The sequence below is a fragment of the Sphaeramia orbicularis genome, chromosome 17 (genome assembly GCF_902148855.1).
Source record: "Sphaeramia orbicularis chromosome 17, fSphaOr1.1, whole genome shotgun sequence".
In the NCBI taxonomy this organism is placed as follows: domain Eukaryota; kingdom Metazoa; phylum Chordata; class Actinopteri; order Kurtiformes; family Apogonidae; genus Sphaeramia; species Sphaeramia orbicularis.
In genome coordinates, this window is record NC_043973.1 from 46,908,204 (window position 1) to 46,933,760 (window position 25,557).

Here is a 25,557-nt window from a genome sequence, read left to right on the forward strand (position 1 = left end):
GCCAAGGCTGATCAGTGGCCCCCCCCGTGGGCACCCCCACGCCAAGGAGGTTATGTTTTTGCCAGGGTTTGTTTGTCTGTTTGTTTGTTTGTTTGTCTGTCTGTTAGTGTGCAACATAACTCAAAAAGTTATGGACAGATTTTGATGAAATTTTCTGGTCTGCGCCCCCCCCCATGGGCCCCCCCCCACCCCCGATCACCACCAAAATTTAACCATTTCTTCCTTATCCCATTTCCAACAAACCCAGAAAATTTCATCAAAATCTATCAATAACTTTTTGAGTTATGTTGCACACTAAGGGACAGACAAACAAACCCTGGCAAAAACATAACCTCCTTGGCGGAGGTAAAAATATTCACTTGCCTGCTATAGGGTCAGCTAGATACATAGAAATATGGGATATAGAATGAAATGCACAAAGTTCTGTCCTCACCCGTATCTTTACTTAACACTGAGCATAAATGAGTCTTTAGGTGACTTAATGCTTAATAATCTCTGGTCCTAAATTGGAAGTCATCCAGAACCCAGGCCTGTTCATCCCCTCACACCATAGACTATTAAAAAGAAAAAAGAAAAAAAAAAAAAATGGACATTCCAATGCCGTTTCCTCCCACTGTATGAAAATGAAGCAGAAATCTGGAATTCAAAGGAGCTGCCGTGTCGCTAAGGAACCAAGGACCTCATGTCCATGTGACTGGTTCCCATGTGCCTCTGTCAGGTCCAGGTCTGCAGTAGGTCATGGCAACCATCAGCTTTTTTTATGACATCAAGGGACTTTTCTCAATGTCTCTCAATACTAAGAACCCAGAGTACGGTCTGGCGAACTCGGCGAGTACGGTCTTGGTAAGAACGGTCTCAGAGAACATACCTCAGGGGTGTCAAACTCATTTTGGTTCAGGGGCCATTTTTAGCCCAATTTGATCTCAAGTGGGCCAGACCAGTAAAATAATGACTTAATAACCTATAAATCATGACAAATCCGAGTTTTTCTTTTTCTTTTAGTACAAAAAAACCCCAATTAAATTATGAAAATATTTGCATTTTATAAAAAAGATGTGAATAACCTGAAAAAGCAGAAATTTCATTCGAAAAATTAGTGCAATTTTAACAAAATTATACCTCGACTTATTATTTATACATGTACATTACACGCAATGTTACATAAACATTTGGTAACAGGCAGAATATTGTTAAAAATTTTGGAGTTTGGAACTAAAATTTGAACAGTTTCTACAATATTACTTCTCTTATTATTAACACTATATTATTAACTAAAGATCACAGTGGATCCATAAATGCACAAAACATTTAGTAACAGGCAGAATATTGTTAAAATTGCACATTTCGGGATGTTCATCTTTGTTTTTATTTATGTATTTATTTGCATTTTATTGTGAAAGAATAGTTTTGTAAATGTAAATATTTTCACAGTGTAATGTAATTTTTTCGCTTAAATTTTTTCCACATAATTTTTCACAAAGAATATTTGTCATTGTCATTATTTATGGGTTATTGTGTTGTTATTTTTTTACTTGAGATCACATTGGTCTGTATGTGGAACCTGAACCAAAATGATTTGGACAGCCTTGACTGTTCAGGTTCATTTTTGCTCTTTCATCCTGCGGGCCGGAATGGAACCTTTGGCGGGCCAGATTTGGCCCCCGGGCCGCATGTTTGACACCTGTGACATACTTCCTAAGAACGCAAGTCTATCTGTAATTGAAATGCTGCGTACTTATGAACTTTCCTCCCTGTCTCTGCTGTATTTACGCCATCTGCTCCATAACGTATTTCCCTCAAATCACCACAGTGTCCCTTGATTTGATTTCAGTTCATGTGTACAAGTACTTACATGTCATTTATACATTTTGTATATTATTTAAAACTGTGATACATTTCGTCGGTTCGTGAATCCTTGGTTTAAGCTAGCTGACAAGAACAACATCTTGTATTCCGTGTGTTCTTGGTTTATGCGAACTTGCAATTGGAACAGTACTTGGGCCACGACTGATAATGTTCCACGAGAACAGAAGAACACATATTGAAAAAAAACAATTGAAAACATGCTAATCTGAAAGGATTCTACCCAATTGATTCATTCACCTCCTGAACCAGTTTTATCCTCACCAGGGTCACGGAGGTGGGGGGGTCACTGGAGTCTATCCCAGCTACCTATGGGCAAAGGCGGGGTTAACCCTGGATGAGTTGCCAGTTCATCGCAGGGCTGACATATAGACGAACAACCAATCACTCTCACATTCACACCTACCCAATTTCGATTAACCAATTAACCAATTAACCAATCAGTGCGTGTCTTTGGATGGTGGGAGGAGCCAGCATACCCAGAGATAACCCATGCAAACACAGGGAGAACATGCAAGTAGTGATGTCCCGATCTGGATTTTTTTGCTTCCGATCCAATCTGATTTTTTTTTTGGGATTAGTTTTGCCGATACCAATCCGATACCAACTTTTTACAATGAAATTTTGGTTTAAATTTGGAGTTATTATTTATAGGCTATTATGCTATTATTATCGCAGGTCGGGTCGGGTTGGGTGGGTCAAAAGAATGTCAGTTTATTTGCGGGGCGGGTTGGGTCAAATAATTCCACAAAAGCCATGCGGGTTGAAAAAAACCCGACTCGCGCATCACTGCCAGACCTGAAAGTGAAAGTGAAACCTATAGATGTTATACTAATTCCGCTAAGCCTCCCGCTGTTGTGCAGCTTTTACATACCTTCGGAAACTTTAATTTTAGGGGACATTTAAGATTTTTTTGTTTAATTCAAGTAAAAAAAAATCTGCCAATGGAAGAAGCGAAAATTATCTTGGTAAGATTTCTTGAAAAAAGATTTTAATGATTTTTTTTTTCTGAATTCAAGGTTTTTTTTTGCTTAATTCAAGATATTTTTGCTTAATTCAAAATATTTGTGCTTAATTCTAGATTTTTTTGTGGAATTCAAGATATTTTGCTTAATTCAAGATATTTTTTGCTTAATTCAAGGTTTTTTATGCTTAATTCAAGTTTGTTTGTTTTTTTGCTTAATTCAAGATTTTTGTCATTTAATTCAAGATATTTTTGCTTAATTCAAGATTTTTGTCATTTAATTCAAGATATTTTTGCTTAATTCAAGATTTTTTTCGGGCTTACTTCAAACTAAAAAAACCTGCCAATGCAACAAGTGAAAATTACCATGGTAAGATTTCTTGTAATAAGATTTTCCAGATCTATTGTCTAAAAATCAGTTCTTATATCTCACTGAAAAGTTACTCTTTAGGTGATTATGTCTTATTTTAAGTGTGATGAGATATTTGGACTAGAAATGAGAAAAATACACTTGGTAAGATTTAGATTTTTTTTCCAGTGTATATGCTAGGCTGTACGCTATAAATGTGCAAAACCATTTAGGATTTAGATTTTTTGCAGTGCATTTGTATAGGCTGACACCATCAGGAGCCTCATGGCCTGAATAGACCCTGCAGTAAAGGTGGGGCACAGATTAGCTGTGCAAATTACCAAATGGAGCAGCAATTAATCAAATAACCACCATGTCAGTGCAACATCCAGACCCTTGGGTCCTTGTTGCTCTAGTCTGGGGTTCCTCCCCCTCCTCCTCCATCTGTCCGCCCAAACTATTATGTCAGCCATTTCTCCAAACCCATAAGCATAAACCAATGTCATTTGTTGTGGCTTTGACAATAAATGACACAGGATGGGCTGCGGAGTCGGGGTGAGTGGCAGGGGCGACGATTTCACCTTTGGCATTCTGTTGCGTTCCATCCATTTGAACATAGAGACATGAACGCACTCAGACACCCACTGAAAATGAAACAGATGTGATGTGAGTTTGCAGATAGCACAGCCAGTGTCATTATATGGCAGCTAGCCGAGGATGAGAACGGGTCACGGCCTCTTCTGATGACCTCTTAACCTCCACCAATGGAATGTCTGGTCCTCGCTCTGCTCTTCCCCTGCCTGCTGATTGCACAGAAAAATGACTGTCCTTCATTCAGTGGTCGGGGCTTCTCTCTTTGTACTCGGGGTTCTGTCTTTCATCTTCCATATTTTCTTTGTACTTCCCTCCATCTTTCTTTACTCTTATCTCCTTTTTTCTCTCTCATTTTTCTTTGTCTATCCCCCCTCTTCGGCTCCGTTATCTCTCAAGCGCCATCTTAGGGGAAATCTGCTTAGCAGCCTTGAGCATACTTGCTTTCCAATTAAATTAAGATGTATTTGCCTTTCAAAAGCCTGCCTTTCCTCACTCTTTCTCCCATTGGAATAATTGATGGAGGTCTCTGGCCTCGTGATGAATGGCTTCCAAACCCAGAGATGAATAGGAAGATGAATGATTTCACCCCTGCGAGGGGCCGGAGGGGGCTGGAACAAGGAGTGCTGACACTGTGACAAATACACTGACCGTAAGCAACCAAACCTGGGCAAATCAGCAAGGGACGGAGGGGTGGCAGGCGCTCATCGTGGCTCAACAGACGTTCGTCTTGCCGACACCGCCTCTGCTCGTCTGTCTAACCCGCAGACAATTACCTGAGCGTCGCAATTAACTGCAGGTGCAGCGATAATGCTGACGGCCTGCCAGGAGAGAAGTGGAATCGGCGGAATGCCAGAGAAGTGCGGCTGGAGAGCGCAGGCGTTGGAAGGTTGTGTTTGTTCGCTGGGTGGAAATGCGGAGGCCAAGAGAACAGGTGCGGTAAGGTGAGAAGACGCCCCAGGTGGCTTCATGCGGACGCCGCCACCACTTCGCCGGCCAAGAAACCTGAGCCCGTACAAGTTTTTTCTCTGCTTTTCCATAACACGCTGTCATATAGCTGAGAGGTAGCAAATGTTTCTGAGACGGAATTCAATGAGCGTATGATGGGCCATCTGTTTAAAAAGGCCAATAAGTAAAATTGCTGCTGCCCCTGCAGAACATAAGGACCATAATATGGGGGGGGGGGGGTGCAAGACTGTTGATCAGGACCAATGGCAGTGATTAGTGGCTAGCTGAGATTTTGGCTTTCAAAAGGCTTTCTGGCAGAACACTTTTAATAAAAAAAAAAAAAAAAAAAAAAACTGCCTCTTTGACATTTTAAGCACTTGAAACAGGGAAAATAAAAGAGTAAAAGACACTATTAGATTCTCCTGATGTGAGGTAAAGAATGGGAATCATCTCCTTTAAAATAATACATTTTCCATTAAATTACTATCCATTTAGATGTGCTTCAAACTAAGCTCACTGATACTTCCTTATTTCACTTACTGTGTAGTAGGGATCTACTTTTAAAACCACAACTGACAAAATAGTTTTACAACAAAGTGGGACATTAGGATCAAACTAATCCATTATTTTTAAATTTTCATGTTTTGAAGTTTAGAGACTTGGTTTATTATAGAACAATGCAAATCATGTTTAAAGCAAACAAAAACAAAACAAAAAAAACACTACCAGATTGTGTGCAAAAGTTTTTTATAGTGTTTGAAATTAAGTATGAGTTGAGAGATGGATGCAAATTTATGTTACAAAAAGAAGTTAAAAGAAGATATATTTCTTTTGGAGGGGTTCAACAGAGGTTCAGACTTGCATGTACTTGAAAATAGATACTGTTCATTTAAATGCTATTTGTTTTTTGTCTTATTTTGCTTTGTTTGGTTATATTTTGTTTCTTTGCATGTTTGAAATAAATAAATAAACTGTGGAATAGTGCTAATTTAAAATTCAAGATGTACTTCCTTTGTTATGTTCAAAAAAGTGTTATATGCATCTACATTTCAGAGTTATGGCTGTAATTGAAAGGGGGAAAAAAATTATGTATATATTTTTTTTTCTTTCTTTCTACTTGACACTGTGTATGGTGTAGCTTAAGCTGTAAAGTAGGCGAGCGTTAATAAGCTTTGCTTCTGCCTGAGCCTTTTTCAGTCAAATTGTATTATTTCTCACTTCTTCTGTTGTTTTGAAATGTGTACATGACTGAAAATAAACTCAACAAACTAACAAGTACTGAATATGTAGAAACATTTAATAACAAATCAAACTGCATTTATTTATATTAGTGTGTTTGCTCTTTATCCAAATAAAAATTGCAGACTTTTTCCAAACTGCTATTTTTCCCCCAGACCTTGACTTTATGTACTTTTATACTTGCGTTCCTACTTTTTTGGTTGAGATTGTATCTGTTGTGTGTAGTAGAAAAGTTTATTTTTGTAAACATATGAATGAATGAATGTATAATGTACTGCCAGTGTACTGTAATGATAGTTGACCATATTTACCCTGCCCCACAAAGGGAAAGGAAGGGGTATTGGTTTGTTGTGTTTTTTTGTTTGTTTGATTGTTAACACTTTAGCAGCAAAACTATTGGTTGAATTCATCCCAAATTGGGTTTATAGATTACAAGTGACCTGGAATAGATGTGGTTACATTTTGGGAAAGTAGGTCCAAGTTTCATTTTATTTTTTTTTTAGGATTTTTTTTTTTTTTTTTATGTTTTTTTTTTCTCCCATTTACTGATAAGGGGCGAAATTTCAAATGTCTATAAAAACATCAATTTTGTTTGAACTTACTTGAAACTTGGCACATATATAGAGGCAATTGATATGCTGACATCAGCACATGCGTAGACATGATGACACACTGAAAAAATCAAAATCTTACCAAGCGTATTTCTTTCATTTCTAGTCAAAATATCTCATCACACTTAAAATATGACATAATCACCTAAAAATGTAACTTTTCAGTGGGATATAAGAACTCATTTTTAGACAATAAATCTGGAAAATCTTGTTATATAAAAAAAAAAAAATCTCACCAAGATGATTTTCACTTGTTCCATTGGCATTTTTTTTTTTTGCTCAAGATTGAAGAAGCCAACAGCTATCCAAAATTTTATAATGCAACTTCAGTTTGAACAGCCAGGTCACATTTATTCGACCTTTAGATCATTGAAATCCGACAAACGTCATAATTCTACATCCCAGGAATATTATTTCCGTAAACACAGTACGTGTTTGCATGGTCACGTATTACATCAGGACCTCTTTTGCGCATGCAGGTCACTTCAGGGTCACATTCAGTTCATACTCAAAACTGACAGAAGTTGCATTTAATGTGTAATATGAATGAGCGCACAATTTTTATTTTTTTTTTTGTTTCACCAGAACATCTGAATTGTGCATTAAGACCTGCTGTGTGAACGTAGCCTAAGTTCACCTAAAAATCTAACTTCTCAGTGAGATATAAGAATTCATTTTTAGACAATAGATCTGGAAAATCTTATTTCAAGAAATCTTACCAAGATAATTTTCACTTGTTCCATTGGCAGATTTTTTTGTTTGAATTAAGCCCAAAAAAATCTCGATGTAAGCAAAAAATCTTGTTAAGCAAAAAAATCTTGAATTAAGCAAAATATCTTGAATTAAGAAAAAAAAATCTTGAATTCAGAAAAAAAAATAGATCTTGAAAATCTTATTTCAAGAAATCTTACCAAGATAATGTTCACTTGTTCCAATGGCAGATTTTTTTGTTTGAATAAAACCCCCCAAAAAAATCTTGAATTAAGCAAAATAAAATAATCTTGAATTAAGTAAAAAAAAAAAGAGTCAGATAGTTTCCGTGACATATAAGAACTTGTGTCTAGACAACAGATCGAGAAAATCTTATTTCAAGAAATCTTACCAAGATAATTTTCACTTGTTCCATTGACAGATTTTTTTTGCTCAATTCAAGATTGAAGAAGCGAACAATCTGCCAATCGAACAAGTGAAAATTATCTTGGTAAGATTTCTTGAAATAAGATTTTCAAGATCCGAAATAAGCTACAATGTGTGTGAGGGGTGGGACTTATTGTGCCTGGAACCACTTGTTAAACACAGTTACATCGGGCAGAAAAATGTGAAAAATGCTGCAATATATAAATACAAGATATAAGAAAGGACAATTGAGTCAAATTTGGCAGTGAAATCCCATCTCCTTTGTGCAGTATTTCTAGTATTTCTTGAGTTGCTTCATGGTGTTGATTCAACCAATAATAGTTTGTTGTCTCGGACCATGTGTGCTGATATTTCCATCCACTTTTCTATTACTGTTTTTACAGACATCACAATTATTTTCAGAAATTTGGTGAGAAGGAGCTGAAATACAACTAGATACATTTCTTTGTGACTGTTAATTAGTTTCAGGGACACATAGAATGTACGTCTGATATCTTTGTTGCTAGTGTCAGTCACAAACACATTATGTAACACGTGGAAAAGCAAAGTTTATCCTTTGTACAAACTCGGTATATGACCAAAACATGAAGTGTATGCGACACATTTGTTATGCCTGAAGCGTTGGTTGGTGCTCTTATGGACACTGAGTGAATGCCTGTCAGCTTTCATGAGCCGTTTATATGATACTTGCATCATTTGTGACAAGGCGATGGAACAGAGTGTCACTTCATTGTGAAACACCTAAAATATAAATGAGCTGAAGGGTATGGGCCTTTTTTCCTGAAGCCCTCCGAAACGCAGCGACGGGGGCGAAACAACACCGTCTTTTGCAAAAGAGAAAGTTTAAACTTGGCATAAGAATAAACTGTCAACTGATAAATCTATACAACCTATATTTTAACTAATACTACGTTCAGACTGCAGGCAAATGTGGCCCAAATCTGTTGTTTTTTCCCCATATGTGACCTGTATCTGATCTGTTAAAGGGCTCATATTTCTCTAAACCCACTTGTATTAGTCTGTGGTTCATTTATTTGTGTATTTGGACCCTAATAGTTCATACAGTTTGAATTTGAACCCTCCAGGTGCTGCAAAGCTATCTTTATATTCATTTCAGCAAAAATCAAGTGGGTTTTTACAACCAGTTTTAATTAATTCCTGCTTAATTTGTTGTTTTATAACTAGTTACGTCACAGCATTTGCACATACAAGGTCCAGACTTCCGATGAATATTTCTCAGAGTACGACATTATTGTTTGTCAGCAGCAGCGGCTGTAGTAAAAACTGAAAATATGTCCAATTACCTAAAATGTTCAGTTGTTGGTTGAACGGGACAGAGCAGCACAGCCAACAACCTGGAGGGGGCGGGGCCTGAAGTGGCTCATGTGCATTTAAAGGGCCAGCGCTCCAAACTACCTTTCTGGTGTCATTACTCAGAAATAGGGTTGAAGATGGACCTGTGGAGTTGAATGAATGAAGAATTCAGACCCAAGCAGAGCATTTACAGCTTATGGAGACTGCAGGGAGATGTTTGAAAATGCAGAATTCCATTTAAAAAAGCAAAATATCACTCTTTTAAATACATTTTGAACAGCACAAATCCGATTTTTTCAAATCCAACCCAGACCACTTTCTTATGTGGTCCTAAATCCAATACCTATCCGATATTTTTCAGTGTGACTTCAGTCTGAACGGCCAGGTGGCATTTATCTGACCTTTATGTCATTGAAATGCGACAAACGTCACAATTCTGCATCCCAGGAGGAGGAGCAGTGGGAAAAACATATTTAATTCCGTAAACACAGTGCATGTTTGCGTGGTCACATACTCCATCAGGACCTCTTTTTCACATGCGGGTCACTTCAGGGTCACATTCAGTTCATACTCAAAACCGATAGAAGTCGCATTTAATGTGTAATATGGACGAGCACACACACACACAAAAAAAATCAGATTTCACCAAAAAATCCAAATTTTTCCAAAATCGGATCAGATTTTTTTGCTTTATTCAAACTAAAAAATCTGCCAATGGAACAAGTGAAAATTATTTTGGTAAGATTTCTTGAAATAAGATTTTTCAGATCTATTGTCCAAAATAAGTTCTTATATCTCATTGGAAAGTTACCCTTTAGGTGATTATGTCTTATTTTAAGTGTGATGAGATATTTGGGCTAGAAATGAGAAAACTACACTTAGCAAGATTTAGATTTTTTTCCAGTGTATATGCTAGGCTGTATGATATAAATGTGCAAAACCATGAGCTAACATAACAGCAACAGAACATTAATAAAAGCATTGTTTTGTCATTCGCAATGACCGCTTCATTGCTCTTTGTTGTCTTGAAAAGTAAAAAAAAAGTTCTCATCTCGGCAGTTTGTACATCAAAACTTTTTTCCCTGTTCTCCAGTAGAAAAGACAATGTGAGGGGGCGTTCATGTGCAATTTTCGAGTTAATTCGAGCATAATTCCCATTGGACGTTAAGGCACGATTAGCTATTTTCACACTGGGGCTTACCTCCTAATATGCAAACACATTATTTTACAAAGGCTCTGTTACTGTATGGAGCCCTGGACAACAGTGACTGGTATAAAAGAATGCAAGCAAGCCACAGATTCTCCTTTTTTTTTCCGTCGTATTTCCAGGTCTGGGACAGCTCCGAGGAGAAAGGTCTGGCTAGGTGTGACCACCTCTCTATGCTCATTATCCACTTTCCTTTCTCGGCATCACCCCACTGTACTTTCCGTGCACCTTCTAGCAGCCATTAGCGCCGTGTGCTTGTATGGGACTCTGCTGGTTGCTCCGAAATGAAATCTCAAACCTTGGCATGACTCTTCACTAAAGCCCACGGCTGCTGCGGCAAAGGCCCATCGGTGGGAAAGCCGCCACTGCGTTTGGCTCGGATTTGGGCCGCGTTCGCTCGGCGCCCGGGGGTGATGTTGGGATAAAAAGGTTTGAGATGTGTGAGGGAATGGGAGGGGTGGAGGTCGAGGGGGCTCGGGGGCATGACAGTGAGAAGATCCATTTAGATTAGACGTTTTAATATCCTCTGTTTCCAATAAACGCCAGTCGGAACCACCGCCGCCCTGTCGTCATTTGATTGTCCGTCACCTCGGACGTAACCTGAGATGATGCGGTTTTGAATTGCTGCCATGACTGGCCTTGCATCTCTGCTGCTGTATCAACAACAAGCGATAAACCCCCTCCTGCAATCTGCTTCTTTCTACACTGTACGGCAATCCAGTGAAAAAAAGCTTCGCCAGCAGGCCGCCTGAGCAAGATGCCTTTGCAGGAAATATGCTGAAATATAATTATTAATTTCACTCCCCGTGTTGTGTAGTAGTCTCGGTTGCGGTCCGAACATGAGGAAAAAAAGGGTTTTGTTTATTCAGGCAAAGCAGTTGGAGAAAAGCCTTTCCATTACACCTGTTTTGTTCCTTCACTGCTAATGCCAGAACCAAGAAATAACTGGGGAGATATCATTCGCAGCTTATCCTGTTGAGCCCTGGGCCATTTGTTTCAGGTTGGAATAATTTTAATGTAACACAAAACACCAGAGTAGCTGAGTTTTAGTCAAATAAAAACGAGTGATGATCAGAAACAGCAAAGGTAAAACAAAATTGGTAATCTACAGAAGAGGATTAGAGCCACTGGAGAAAAAAAATTAAGGTCCAATATAGTTTTTTAAATTATTATTCTGAGAAAAAAAATCAGAATTCAGACTTTTTTCTCAGAATTCTGTGTTATTATTCTGTCATTATTCTGACTTTAATCTCAGAATTCTGATTTTTTTTTTCTCAGAATTCGGACTTTAATCTCAGAATTCAGACTTCTTTCTCAGAATTCAGACTTTAATCTCAGAATTGGGACTTTTTTCTCATCATCATCATCGTAATAATAATAATAATAATAATAATAATAATAATAATAATGATCTAAAAATATTGAACTTTTTTTTTTCCAGTTTTTTTTCCTCTTCCATAGTAATCATTGCATCATAATGCAACCTTAATTTTTGCTCTTAGTCTCATTCACTGATTTTTAGCCGTAGAGAAATAATCCTTATACTATTGGATCTGTTTAGTTTTAGCTTAGCGCTGCAAAATTGGTCTCACTGGTCTGTTATTTTAATAAATTATTCATGACTTACGCTGGTCTCATGACCGTTAGCTTGGTTTAGATATCTGACCATTTAAATGCTTTTTTTGGATTGTTTTCTGCTGTCCAACAATGCCTATATCACTACAAGCGTCATCTAGCATCACCGTGGCAACAGATGGAACTGTGACTGCCCTCAGTACCTTAAGAGGCTACGCATTTTCGTGTTTTTTCCAGATCCAGATACATGAACGAAGCAAACATTTTGAGATTTAAAGTGTAAAACCAGGCCAGAAAGTAAGGTCAAAGAATGATGTAGCGGAGTTTTATTCTTATAAGATCAGAATCAGCAAATGTAAGACAAAATCTGTAAGTCATTGCGATATTATGCAACTTTTATTTTTGCTCTTCTTTTTCTCATTTGCTGATTTTTTGCAGTAGAGAAATAATCCTTGTACCGTTGGATCTGCTGAGTGTTAGCTTAGCGCTGCAAAGTTTGTCTCATTGGTCTGTTTTTTATTTATTTATTTCATTTTTTTAATGTTTTTTTTTTTTTTATTGGTCTGTTATTTGAATAATTTATTCAAAATATTCTTTCTAATTATGTGAATGTATAAAATGTATATATCACTATAAACGTCAGGTAGCATCGCCATGGCAACAGATGGAAGTGTGACTGCCCTCAGTACCTTAAGAGGCTACTCATCTTCATCTTCATCCTTTTTCCAGATCCAGATACATGAACGAAGCAAACATTTAGGGATTTAAAGTCTAAAACCATGCCAGAAAATTAGGTCAAAGAACAATTTAGCTGAGTTTTATTCTTATAAAATCAAGTTAAGATCAGAAACAGCAAATGTAAGACAAAATTTGTAAGTCATTGTGACATTATGCAACCTTTATTGTTGCTCCTCTTTTTCTCACTCGCTTATTTTTAGCGGTAGAGAAACAATCCTTGTACCATTGGATCTGCTTAGTGTTAGCTTAGCGCTGCAAAGTTTGTCTCATTGGTCTGTTATTTATTTATTTTGTTTTATTTATTTTTTTAATGTTTTTTTTTTTTTTTATTGGTCTGTTATTTGAATAATTTATTCATAATATTCTTTCTAATTATGTGAATGTATAAAATGTATACATCACTATAAACGTCTTGTAGCATTACCATGGCAATAGATGGAAGTGTGACTTTCCTCAGTACCTTAAGAGGCTACTCATCTTCATCTTCATCCTTTTTCCAGATCCAGATACATGAACGAAGCAAACATTTAGGGATTTAAAGTGTAAAACCATGCCAGAAAGTGAGGTCAAACTAAGTAGATAATGAGGCCTCCAGATGGGCAGACACATCTCTGGCCTTGTGGAGTTACTCAACATAAAGTTAGCCAAGGATGATGATGATGATGGTGGTTCTTTTTTTGTTTATAGCAGCTGTTTCGCTCAGGACATCTGTGTGCGGCTCAAACAGCGTTGGCATGTGCAGCACTGGTAATGAATAGAACAGCGAGATGGCTTCTGATGCCACCGCCTAATGAATCCTGACAGTGGTGGTAGAACCCACCCAGCCGTACACTTCCCTGATGAAAAATTATCTTGCTAATGTTCTACCTATTTTCCCCTTCATCATCATTATTGATGGTGATGGAGGCTGTTGTTTCTCCCTGCGAGTCGTGCTGGGAGAAACAACAGCCGGGAAATTCTTCTAGCTAAATTTTGCATGTTTTTTTTTTTTTTTAATGTCCGGCCTGTGGAAAGGACATCAAAGCTCCATTCTTAGGTGAGAAAAAAAGAGCATGTCTGAGAGGCTGTCGTTCAATTATTCAGATAAGTCTTGAAACTTCAAATTTAACAATACGGCTTATGATATCTGACTAAAACCAAGTACGCTGATGCAGAAGAGTAAACGGCGTCTGCAGAAACATCTCAGCGATGTCAGTGGAGAGTTCATGCCGGAGTAGAAGCTGAACGCCGCTTAAATAATGAGCATGGGTTTCAGTCGGCTCGCTTCTGTTTTATTATTTGCCAGCGCTTATTTGCCAAGACAATGTGGCAAACAAGGCCAAAACTGCACTAAAAGTCAAACTAGAAAGCTTTGAGAAGATGGCTATGGATATGAGAGTTGACAATATAAACAATCTCAGCAGCAGGACGGTTGTCTTTAGTAAATATTAACTCTTTAGGGCTTTTTTATTGTATTTTATGTTTGATATCAAGATATCAAAAAGCTGCATCTTGGAGGTAGTTAGAAATAAAGTCATACTGTAAATGAGTAAAATATTGAGTAATGTAAAGAGGAGTTGATAATATTTATTTTGTTGTTGTTTTTTGTTGTGTTTTTTTTTCTCTTGTTTGTGTTTAATAGGTCTGTAGGTTTGTTGTATTTTTTTTTTGTATTGTGTCTATGTGGCTCCTTATGTCTAATTACATGTTTATGTAAATGCATAATTAAAAAAAAAATAAATACATAAAAATATACATATATATATATATATATATATATATATATATATATATATATATATATATATATATATATACGAGGGCTGTTCAATAAGTTCATGGCCTCACCCAGAAATACTGGTTGTTATAATACAGGATGTTACATTCTTTCGTGATGGCATAGTGATGCTTGAACATCGATGGACCAAGTGCATTGCTGTAAATGGAGATTATGTTGAAAAATAAAATATAAACTAGAAGCACTCGGAGAGCGCAGACCTCCGCCAAGGCTGATCAGTGGCCCCCCCGTGGGCCCCCCCACCCCCGATCACCACCAAAATTTAATCATTTCTTCCTCATCCCATTTCCAACAAACCCTGAAAATTTCATCCAAATCTGTCCATAACTTTTTGAGTTATGTTGCACACTAACGGACAGACAAACAAACAGACAGACAAACAAACAAACAAACAAACCCTGGCAAAAACATAACCTCCTTGGCGGAGGTAATAATTATCATTATCAGTCTGTGTTGTTCTGTTCTGGGTGAGGCCATGAACTTATTGAACGGCCCTCGTGTATATATACATATATATATATATATATATATAGAGAGAGAGAGAGAGAGAGAGAGAGAAATCAAAAATATTGAGTATGATCCAAAGTTTATGATGTGATATTGTGATGTCACATAGTGGCGGCCATATTGGATTGTGTTAGGTTTAGTGAAATTTAATTTTGACCATATTTACATGGAAGTTTTCTTTGTGTTTTTTTTTTTTTAATCTTATCCTTAAAATAAATGAACTTAAACATTAGTAGAAAGTAAAATGCAGTAAGTTTTAGTAGCTTTTTAGCCAATCTGTCCTTATCTATATAAAAAACTAAATAAACTTTACTTACTAAACCAGCTCAGGAACACGCCTTTAAACTGGATTTTCTTCTACAGGGGCACATGTCCACCATCTATTGGTGGGAGGTGGTAACACGATTTGGAAACTCGAGCTGGAGCTATGGTCTGTTTCATTCAGTTACGATGGATGTCACAATATTGCAACTTTGGTGCTAAAATCACTGATATTTTGCTGTTTTAAATATGCCATAATGGTTTATCAGCAGCAGTGGTTGTAGTCCATACTGAAAATATGTCCAGACTTAGAGCCGATTACCTAAAATGTTCAGTTGTTGGTTGAACGGGACAGAGCAGCACAGCCAACAACCTGGAGGGGGCGGGGCCTGAAGTGGCTAATGTGCATTTAAAGGGCCAGCGCTCCAAACTACCTTTCTGGTGTCATTACTCAGAAATAGGGTTGAAGATGGACCTGTGGAGTTGAATGAATGAAGAATTCAGACCCAAGCAGAGCATTTACAGTTCATGTAGACCACAGGGAAATGTTGGAAAATGAAGAATTCCATTTAAAAAAGCAACATATCACTCCTTTAAAGGAAAACCTTTCAGAGTCATTTCAAAGTTAAGTCTTGACCTTATATGTGCGAAGGTTGTCACGCAACTAATTACAAATGTCACAAATTAAGCAGGAATTAAAACAGGTTGTAGAAATCCACTCGATTTTTGCCCAAATTAATATAATTTTGCAACACCTGGAGGGTTCAAATTTAAACTTTATGAACTATTAGGGTCCAAATACACAAATAAACGAACCAAAGACTAATAAAAGTGGGTTTAGATAAATATGAGCCCTTTAAAGATAACACACTAAGGAGTATTTCTATGAGTGAACTATAAAGGGTTGAAGGAAAATATTTCAGAACCTGATGCACTTCAGGTAAAAAAGAACGAAAATCCAAAAAGGGACCCAAGGAAGTTTAACACGGTCTAAATTGGACCCTAGCATGATTAGAACTGGATCAAAATACATCACTGTAAATGGATCCAAATAAAGACAAAAGTCCATGTGCTCTACTCTTAAATGCTCAGGCTTTTCTTTAAAAATCTGCGGTGCCCACACATTACATGTGACGGCTAAAATGTCACACTGTGTCTGGAAAAACTGGGTTATTTAAAGAACATTCAGCGCCGGTTGAAAAGCTACATAGAGATTTTTTTTGTGTTTAATGAGGATTTCCGACAGGGCCGGTGATGAAGTGCTACTCCACAGCTGCGAGCTAACAAAGTGCGTTATGAAATATGGATTCATACCTGTGAGGTATTCTGGGTCGGGCACGGGGTCCGACAGCTCCTCGTGGCACTGAACCTCGGTTGGCACCGACGCCACCACCATGCCATCTGGGAGCTGCTGCTCGATGCCTCGGGCAAAGTTCTTCTGCCTGGTGTGGAAAGAGATAAAGGGAGGTCCTGTTTAGAGGAAAAAATGACAGCAAAGAGATACAGGTAGGGGGGAAAAACAGGAGATAAAAAGGAAAAAATGGATGCAGTTTCATAGGTTTTATGAATATGTGACTATTAGAAAAAGAACAGGAGATGGTTTTAACCCTTAAAGGCCCAGAATTACTGTTGAATCCACTTCCAAATGACTTTTTTTTACCTCCACCTAGGAACAGTGGAGGTTATGTTTTCATCGGGTTTGTCTGTTTGTTTGTTTGTCTGTTAGCAAGATAACTCAAAAAGTTATGGACGGATTTGGATTAAATTTTCAGGAAATGTTTATACTGGCACAAGGAACAAATGATGAAATTTTGGTGGTGATGGGGGGGGGGGGGGGGGGGTCTGCCTTGGCGGAGGTCTGTGCTCTCCGAGTGCTGTTCTAGTGTTTGGTATCTTTTTTTTCAGCACAACTTCATCTATCTCATCTGCCTATTATTTTTTCACTTTAACCTACTACATCAACCGAAAAGGCCAAAAAACACACAAAAACTGTAAAATCTGATTTGAAAAATGTATATAATTTATTGCATTAATAACACAAAGATGCTTAAGGAACCTTTTCAAAGACTTGAAAAGTGAATATTGGTTCCAAATATTAGGTATATAAAATCAAAATTGTAATAAATTAAAACTATACTCAAATATTTGACATAAAACAATATCTATACATAGGCGTTTTCTCTGGTTTTCTCGCCTAAATTTTGGTGGTGATTTGTTTATTTCTAAACTAATATTATTCTCTACATTTGGCATTTTTCAATGTAAATCATGTATTTTCCTATATTCAATTCACTGATGTCCATTAAAGCTCTGAGTAAATTCAAAGGTTATTATATCAAAACAGAGAAAAACTGACTTTAAAGGAAAATATATCATTAACAAGCATCTAAATCTACTGTCATTGATCCAACTCCGTGGGTTTTACTGGTGAATCAATGGCGTAGCGACCTGAAGCTAAAGACCACTGATGCCATTGACACCATTGATGTGGCTACGCTCCAGCCAACATGAAAACAAACCCAGTACTGACTTCATGTGTTTTTTGCCGCTAATGGTGTCCATATAGAAGTGGGTTAACCCGGAAAGACCCAGAGCTCCTTTTGTGGCAGTTCCCAAAACTTTTTTTTTTCTCTTTTTAACCTTTCTTAAGTGATTTAACAACATTTATAATAATATTATTATTCTCTGTATTTTGCATTTTTTTCAGTGTAAATCAGGTATTTTCCTATATATAATTCACTGATCATGTATATGTTCATTAAAGCTCAGAGTAAAGTTGAGGGTTATTATATCAGAAACAGAAAACTGAGGAAAAACTGACTTTTAAAGCAAAATATATCATTAAAAAAGCATCTCTATCCACTGTCATTGATCCAACTCCATGGGTTTTACTGGTGAATCAACGTTGTAGAAGATGACAGTGTTTCCACGGTAACTACGGAGCCTCTGAACGTCCAAATGTGTCGTATCTGATGACCATGAAAAGATGACAAACTGTATTTTTCACCAATTATTTCAATAGATTTCTTCAATTTTGTTAATTTTGTGGCTTATTTTGTTCTTGTTGCTGATTTTTTTTTTTTTTATTGATTACTTTGGCTGTTTTTGTTTATTTAATTTTTAAAAATTATTTCCATTTAGTTAATTCTTTGCTCATTTACTATTTTGTAATTTTTTTATTACTTTTTGTTGATTTTATCTATTTTTTCAACATAAAACCAGTCGTCCACAGTCCAACTCCATGGGTTTTACTGGTGAGTCAATGTTGTAGAAGATGACGGTGTTTCCATGGTAACTACGGAGCCTCTGAACGTCCAAATGGGTCATATCTGATGACCATGAAAAGATGACAGACTGTATTTTACATCAATTATTTTAATAGATTTCTTCAATTTTGTTAAGTTTGTGGCTTATTTTGTTCTTGTTGCTGATTTTTTTTTTTTTTTTTTTTTTTTTTTTTTTCATTTTATTGATTACTTTGGCTGTTTTTGTTTATTTATTTATTTATTTTTTAAATTTCCATTTAGTTAATTCTTCGCTCATTTACTATTTTGTAATTTTTTTAATTACTTTTTGTCGATTTTATTTATTTTTTCAACATAAAACCAGTCGTCTACAGTTCAACTCCATGGGTTTTACTGGTGAATCAATGTTGTAGAAGATGACGGTGTTTCCACGGTGACTACGGAGCCTCTGAACGTCCAAATGGGTCATATATGATGACCATGAAAAGACGACAAACTGTATTTTACACCAATTATTTACATGTATTGATAGGATTAACGGCTCAACAGGTATTAAACACCTTACATCAGTAGACGGTTCTGATCGAAAGTGGAGGTTTTCAGTTTTATAAATAATCCAAATAAACAAACACATATAGTTTCTGCTGAACCTATGAATCATTTCCAAATGACAAGCTTCATTAAAAGTTACGTTGATGACAAAAGAAAACAAAGCGAGGAGGGATGACATTCCACAAGAGGGAAATAAATGAGTGTGTGTGTGCGTGTGTGTGTGTGTGTGTGTGTGTGTGTGTTGGTGGTGAATTGTAAAGTGATATTTTCTGGCAGATCATTAAGGGAAAATCAATATGAGGTAACAATTATGCAGGACTCTATGTATCGTAGAGACAAAGTCGCACATTACACACGTCATTTTTCATTATGTTGATTATTCTGCTGCGACGTGACTCATCTCCGGTCTGAGAGCTGATGTCCTCATTTGTCTGTTGCTGTGAGTGACTCTCAGCTGAACTCGCTCATTTCGTTCACTCCATCATTCTTTGTCTCAATGCCAGTTAGGTTCACAACAAGGTTCCACAACGGAATGACTTCAATAAATCACTAACTTAAGTCATTCAGGTGTCTCGGGACAAAGCTGATGAGAACATATCTTTATTTTAGACCTGCAGGGACCCACAGCTCTGTCATGGTTTGGACTACGGATCCATTATTTTAACCCAGTGCATTAGAAAAGTCCTGTTTAATTAAAGACTGTCATTTAATATCCATATGTTTAGTCTGTCACTTTTTTTTTTTTTTGTTTAGCTCTGTTTGTGATGAATCTGTTGTGTTTTCAAGGCCCAAAAACTGCTTGAATTTTAGTTTAAGTGCTTGCAACTACAACTCTGTGATGTGATTTATTTATTTATTTATTTATTTAACATTAATTCAAGCCAAAGCTACTTACAGAGGTGATACATTTTGAAAAAAAAAAATTATGTTAAAAAAGAAAATTCCATCTATGGTGTTCTCAGGTTGACTCCAGGTACATTTATGTCTTAATCTTTGTCTCGCTGCGAGTATGTCAGAAGAATGTCAAGTGGTTTCTCTTTTTTTTTTTTGGATAAAACTTTGTGTTCTCCTATAATTTCTAAACTTTTTTCTATTATGAAACATAATTTTAGATGTTTATAGTATAATATATGTACATCATTGTGAGAAAAAGTGACAAATATAATCCTGAGTTTATGTATTCCTGTAGATATGTATTTAACCCCAGCGATAAGGTGAAAATGACCCTTAAAAGTGCTTGAATTTGACCTTAAAAAAATGTGTATGAACCCTGTCTTAATGGTAATCCAAGTTAAATGCATGACAAGTTTAAGATTTCACTGTTGCTTCTACATCTACATCTAAACTGAAGAGTCCCTTTGAAAGTATGGTATCGAAGGGCAACTTTTACATAATAAATGGGAAATTAATGGTATAATTCTTGACTGGAATTCACTCATTAAACATTGATAACATTTTCCTTAAGACAAACCATATACAGTCTCACAGTAACATTCTCTCTCAATCCTCTAGCAGTGTGTTTTGATGTATTTTCCTGTACAGACACTGCCTTCTGCTTACATTTTCCATTTCCTCTCATTTTGCTTTGTTTAAAATACTTCTAGGTGTTGATGTACGTTCAGTGAGTTTGTGCCTTGAGCAAATGACAAGCATGGGAAAAACAATTTATTCTTTATCTTACAAAGACTTAAGGCATCTTATAATGATGTGATGAGATTATAATTGAGAAGACATAGATGGTTTAGTGCAAGCGAAATGTTTATAGCAGCAACAGTCAATATTTAAGAAAGCAAATGTAGAAACGTATCTGCTTAATGACTCTGAAAATTACATTAACATGCGCTCAGCAAATATAAGGTTCGGTGATGGATGATATGATACCAGTCCAACCTGTGGAGACACTCTGCTACTGTTGTCTTTGTTATGATGCGTATTTATATGTTTCTGGATTGGTTTTCTAGTATTTAATGTAGAATGTCTTTTATGTTTTCACCTGGACATTGAGTGAATGAAAAAATGGATGGATGGATGGATGGATGGATGGATGGACAGTGAGTAGGAAAGAAGGAAGGAAAGTAGTGGGTAGGTAGGTGGGTAGGAAAAAAGAAAGGGAGGGAGGAAGTAGTTAGGTAAGGAGGTGTGTAGATGGGGAGGATGGACGGAAAGAAGGACAGTAGTTAGGTAGGAAAAAAGGAAAGAACGGAAGAAGGAAGGACCAAAGGTAGGTAGGAGAAGAGGTGGATGGGTGGGTAGGTAGGTAGATGGAAAGGAAGGAAAGAAAGAAGGAAGGAAGGACAGTAGGAAGGAAGGAAGGACGGACGGACGGAAGGAAGGAAGTACTATAGGTAAGTAGGTAGGTAGATAGGATAAGAGGGAGGGATGGAGGAGTTAGGTACATAGGTAGATAGATGTGGAGGGAGGAAGGAAGGAAGGAAGGAGAGTAGGTAGGTAGGAAAAAAAGGACAGTAGGTAGGAAAAAAGGAACGAAGGGAAGGACAGACAAAAGGTAGTAAGGAGAGGAGGTAGATAGGTAGGAAAAAAAGGAAGGAAGGAGGGACAGTAGGTACGTAGGAAAAAAGGAAGGAAGGGAAGAAGGACGGACAAAAGGTAGGTAGGTAGGAGAAGAAGTGGGTAGGTAGGTAGGTAGGTAGGTAGGTAGGTAGGTAGATGGAAAGGAAGGAAGGAAGGAAGGAAGGAAGGAATGACAGTAGGTAGGTAGGAAGGTAGACAGATGGAAAGGAAGGAAGGAAGGAAGGAAGTGGTTGGGTAGATATATAGGAAGGAAGGAGGTTAAACAGGATATTCCACAACTTTGTAATTTTTAAATAATTTACCATTTACACGTTTTATTACTTGATGTATTTCTTTCACTAAAGCCGCTCGCTCTCCCATTCATTCTGCTGCTCACTCGACCGCCGTCACTGGAGGCTGAGGGTGAACCGTCTTCACCAACTAAACAACAAACAACAAATATCCAACCGTTTACCTTTAAATGTGCCACATGCGTATCAGTAAATGGGTGTGTTTCAAAGCCACCTTGTCCATTATCTCCAGACTAATGTTCAGTAAATGCCTCAGACTGAACCCAGTCCAGCTCAGATGGTAGGCGCCTTTTGTTTCATGGAATAATCATCATGTGGGGAGGAAATAATTGCAGTCTTTGAGCGTGTTTCTTTTATCTGTGTGCGTTTGTTCATCCATCCACAGATTCCTGGCTCCGATTCACAGCTGTTCACCTTTTTGTAGCCTTATAAATAAGCTTGATGAAGACGTCTGTTTCTACAAATATCCGTTGGAGTGCCTCCTCGTGTTTCTTGCTCTGTCAGTCTCCTCTTCATTGCGAGTGTGATGAATTGCAGATTGGAATGACATCAGGAACTAGCGCCAAAAGGCCTGGGTGGCAGTAAACTGGAATCGTGCTTGAAAATAGTATCATTAGCACCAACATGGCTGGTCTGTTCTGTTGCGAAGCGAACCGATGGGACCAGGAGCTACATTTTCTGTCAGAGTCTTTGCCATCTCTGGATTAATGGCTCATTTTCCACTGTTTATTTAGCTCGCAAGTGTCTTATTACCCCTACGAACTGACTATATTTCCTGTCTGACAGAAGTTATTAAAGCGAGGAGATTTCATCTAGAGCATGGGTGTCAAACTCAATTTAGTTCAGGGGCCACGTTCAGCCAAATTTGGTCTGAAGTGGGCCAGACCAGTAAGACAATAAACTTTTGACATCACTGATTGTTAATATCTTCGGTGTAATTTTTGCATTTCACAGATTCCTCCTATACGTATTGGACCCTTTGGTGGGCCAATTTTGGCCCACGGGCCTTATGTTGACCCCCCCGTACTAGAGTGACAACCACCACAACCAAAGAAATCCTCGTATATATTGATGTACTTGGTGAATAAAGCTGGTTCTGTTTCTGATCTGGCTGAATATAATCAGCTACTGGTATCTAGAGCTGTCAATCATATATTTAAGTACCATACCAGGCTGTGATTGGACCAAAATTGACCCCATATGGTAGATGGCCTATGAAGTCAAACACAGACAAGAAGTCGAAGTTAGGTAGGTAGGTAGGTAGGTAGGTAGGTTGATTGCTAGGTGGGTAGGTAGGTATGTTGATTGGTTGGTGGGTTGGTAGGTATGCAGGTAGGTGGGTTGGGTATTGGGTTGGTAGGTAGTTACATTGGTTGGTAGGTGGGTAGGTAGGTGAGTTGGTAGGTGGGTTGGTAGGTAGTTAGGATGGTTGGTTGGTAGATGAATGGGTAGGTGGGTTGGTTGGTTGGTGGGTAGGCAGGTAGGTAGGTAGGTTGCCAGGTAGGTAGGTAGGTAGGTTGGTATGTAGGTACGTTGGCAGGTGGGTCAGTATGTAGGTAGGTTGGTTGGTGGGTCGGTATGTAGGTAGGTTGGCTGGTGGGTCGGTATGTAGGTAGGTGGATCAGTATGTAGGTAGGTTGGTTGGTGGGTCATTATGTAGGTAGGTTGGTATGTAGGTAGGTAGGTAGGTTGGTGGGTCGGTATATAGGTAGGTAGGTTGGCAGATAGGTAGGTTGGTTGGTAGGTAGGTTGGTAAGTAGGTAGGTTGGTTGGTGGGTCGCTATGTAGGTAGATTGGTATGTAGGTAGGTTGGTGGATCAGTATGTAGGTAGGTGGGTCGGCAGGTAGGTAGGTTGGTAGGTGGGTTGGTATGTAGGTAGGTTGGTCGGTATGTTGGTAGGTACGTGGGTTGGCAGGTAGGTAGGTTGGTAGGTGGGTCGGTATGTAGGTACGTAGGTTGGTAGGTAGGTTGGTATGTGGGTCGGTATGTAGGTTGGTATGTGGGTTGGTTAGTAGGTAGGTTGGTTGGTAGGTGGGTCGGTATGTAGGTTGGCTAGTAGGTAGGTTGGTTGGTAGGTGGGTCGGTATGTAGGTTGGTTAGTAGCTAGGTCGGTTGGTAGGTGGGTCGGTATGTAGGTAGGTAGGTTGGTCGGTCGTATGTAGGTAAGTTGGGAGGTAGGCAGGTAGGTAGGTAGGTTAGTTATTTGCTAGATCGGTGGGTAGGTAGGTTGGTAGATAGACAGGAAAATTGTTGTTCCAGTCTGTACAGCCATGAGAATACAGCACATCAGTTCCAAACGTATAACAGAATAAACCCACCAACAGCAATTCCACAACCCTACACTTAGAAACTATATTTTACAAAGTCTTGCTAAAAACTATGGCCGTTTCTTTGACACCCCTGCACTAAAACAAAGAGGGAACTGTCACTATTTACAGGTTATGTTAATAATTTACTGGTCTGACCCATTTTAGATCAAACTGGTCTGAATGTGGCCCCTGAGCTAAACTGACTCTGACACCCCTAATATCCACTGAACGTAAACACAGTCTGATTCATGCAGCGTTCATGGCCTGAGCCGTGGAAATAAAGCGGGGACACAAATATTTACAAATTGCAAACTGTTGCCGTCGGGAAAGTCACAGCTTGAGAACAACCAAAGCTACAGGCTGGAGTTGAAACAGCGGCGTGACAGTCGCACAAAACACCACACTTGAGATAACAGCGAGCCGTGGGCGGGGCCAAAGGGCTTTTCATTACATTGTGCGTTGGTTGTGCGATGTGAACTTGTCATTTTGTTCATTTGGAGCGTGTTCGGTAATGACGGTGGCGTGCGGATCCCGGGTCAGCTGGATGTTTATTATCTGAAGGCAGCCACTCCCCCTCGTGTCTGTGTTGTCGGTGTCTAATGGCAGAAGGTACAGTGGGAGATTAGCTCCGCTGTGAACTCCGATCGCAGATAAATACGTCTGTGAAGTGAGCATGTCTGCTCCGGTGGTGATAAGTTCAATACTACGTTAATAGGTTTCTGTTCTGGAGTCAGCATTTACGTCTTATCCATTGAATGTACATAAACACATCCTCCTGCTATGATTTATTTATTTATTTATTTAACCCTTAAAGATCCAGAGCTACTTTTGCGTCAGTTCCCAAATGATTTTTTCCTCTCTATTTAAACTTTAAGTGATTTATCATCATTTATTGCAATATTTTTCTGTGTATTTTTCATTTTTTTCTAAGGAAAATCTGGTATTTTCTCATATTTAATTCACTGATCATGTAGATGTTTATAAACGCTCAGATTAAAGTTGAGGGTTATTCTTTCAAAAACAGAGAAAAGTGAAGATAAAGTGACGTTTTTCGCAAAAATATCAATAACTGAACATAAAATCAGGTGTCTCCATCCACTGTCATTGATCCAACTTTATGGGTTTTACTGAATAATCAATGTTGTAGAAGATGACGGTGTTTCCACGGCAACTACAGAGCCTGTGAATGTCCAAATGGGTCTTATCTGATGACCATGAAAAGATGACAAACTTTATTTAACACCATTTATTTCAACACATTTCTTCAATTTTGTTCAGTTTGTGGCTTGTTTTGATCATGTTACTGATTTTTTTTTTTTTTTTTTCATTTTATTGATTACTTTGGTTGTTTTTGTTAAGCATTTTTGTGTTATTTATGCAATAATTACACACATTTTTCAAATCGGATTATATATTTTTATGTGTTTCTTTTCTTCTTGTGTTGACATGGTAGGTTAAAGTGAAAAAAATAATAGGCAGATGAGATAGATGAGGTTGTGCTGAAAAAAAAGATGCCAAACATGGGTAAAGCGAATATTTCTTTATAT

At 37.8% G+C, this 25,557-nt stretch overlaps 1 protein-coding gene across 1 annotated transcript in view; it reads right to left on the reverse strand.

The window, feature by feature from the left end:
* Positions 1–25,557, reverse strand: part of astn1 (astrotactin 1) — a 982,704-nt gene that overhangs the window by 536,128 nt on the left and 421,019 nt on the right. Inside the window, 1 exon segment of the mRNA XM_030160213.1 lies at positions 16,396–16,523. Within this exon segment, the coding sequence (XP_030016073.1) occupies positions 16,396–16,523 (128 nt within the window).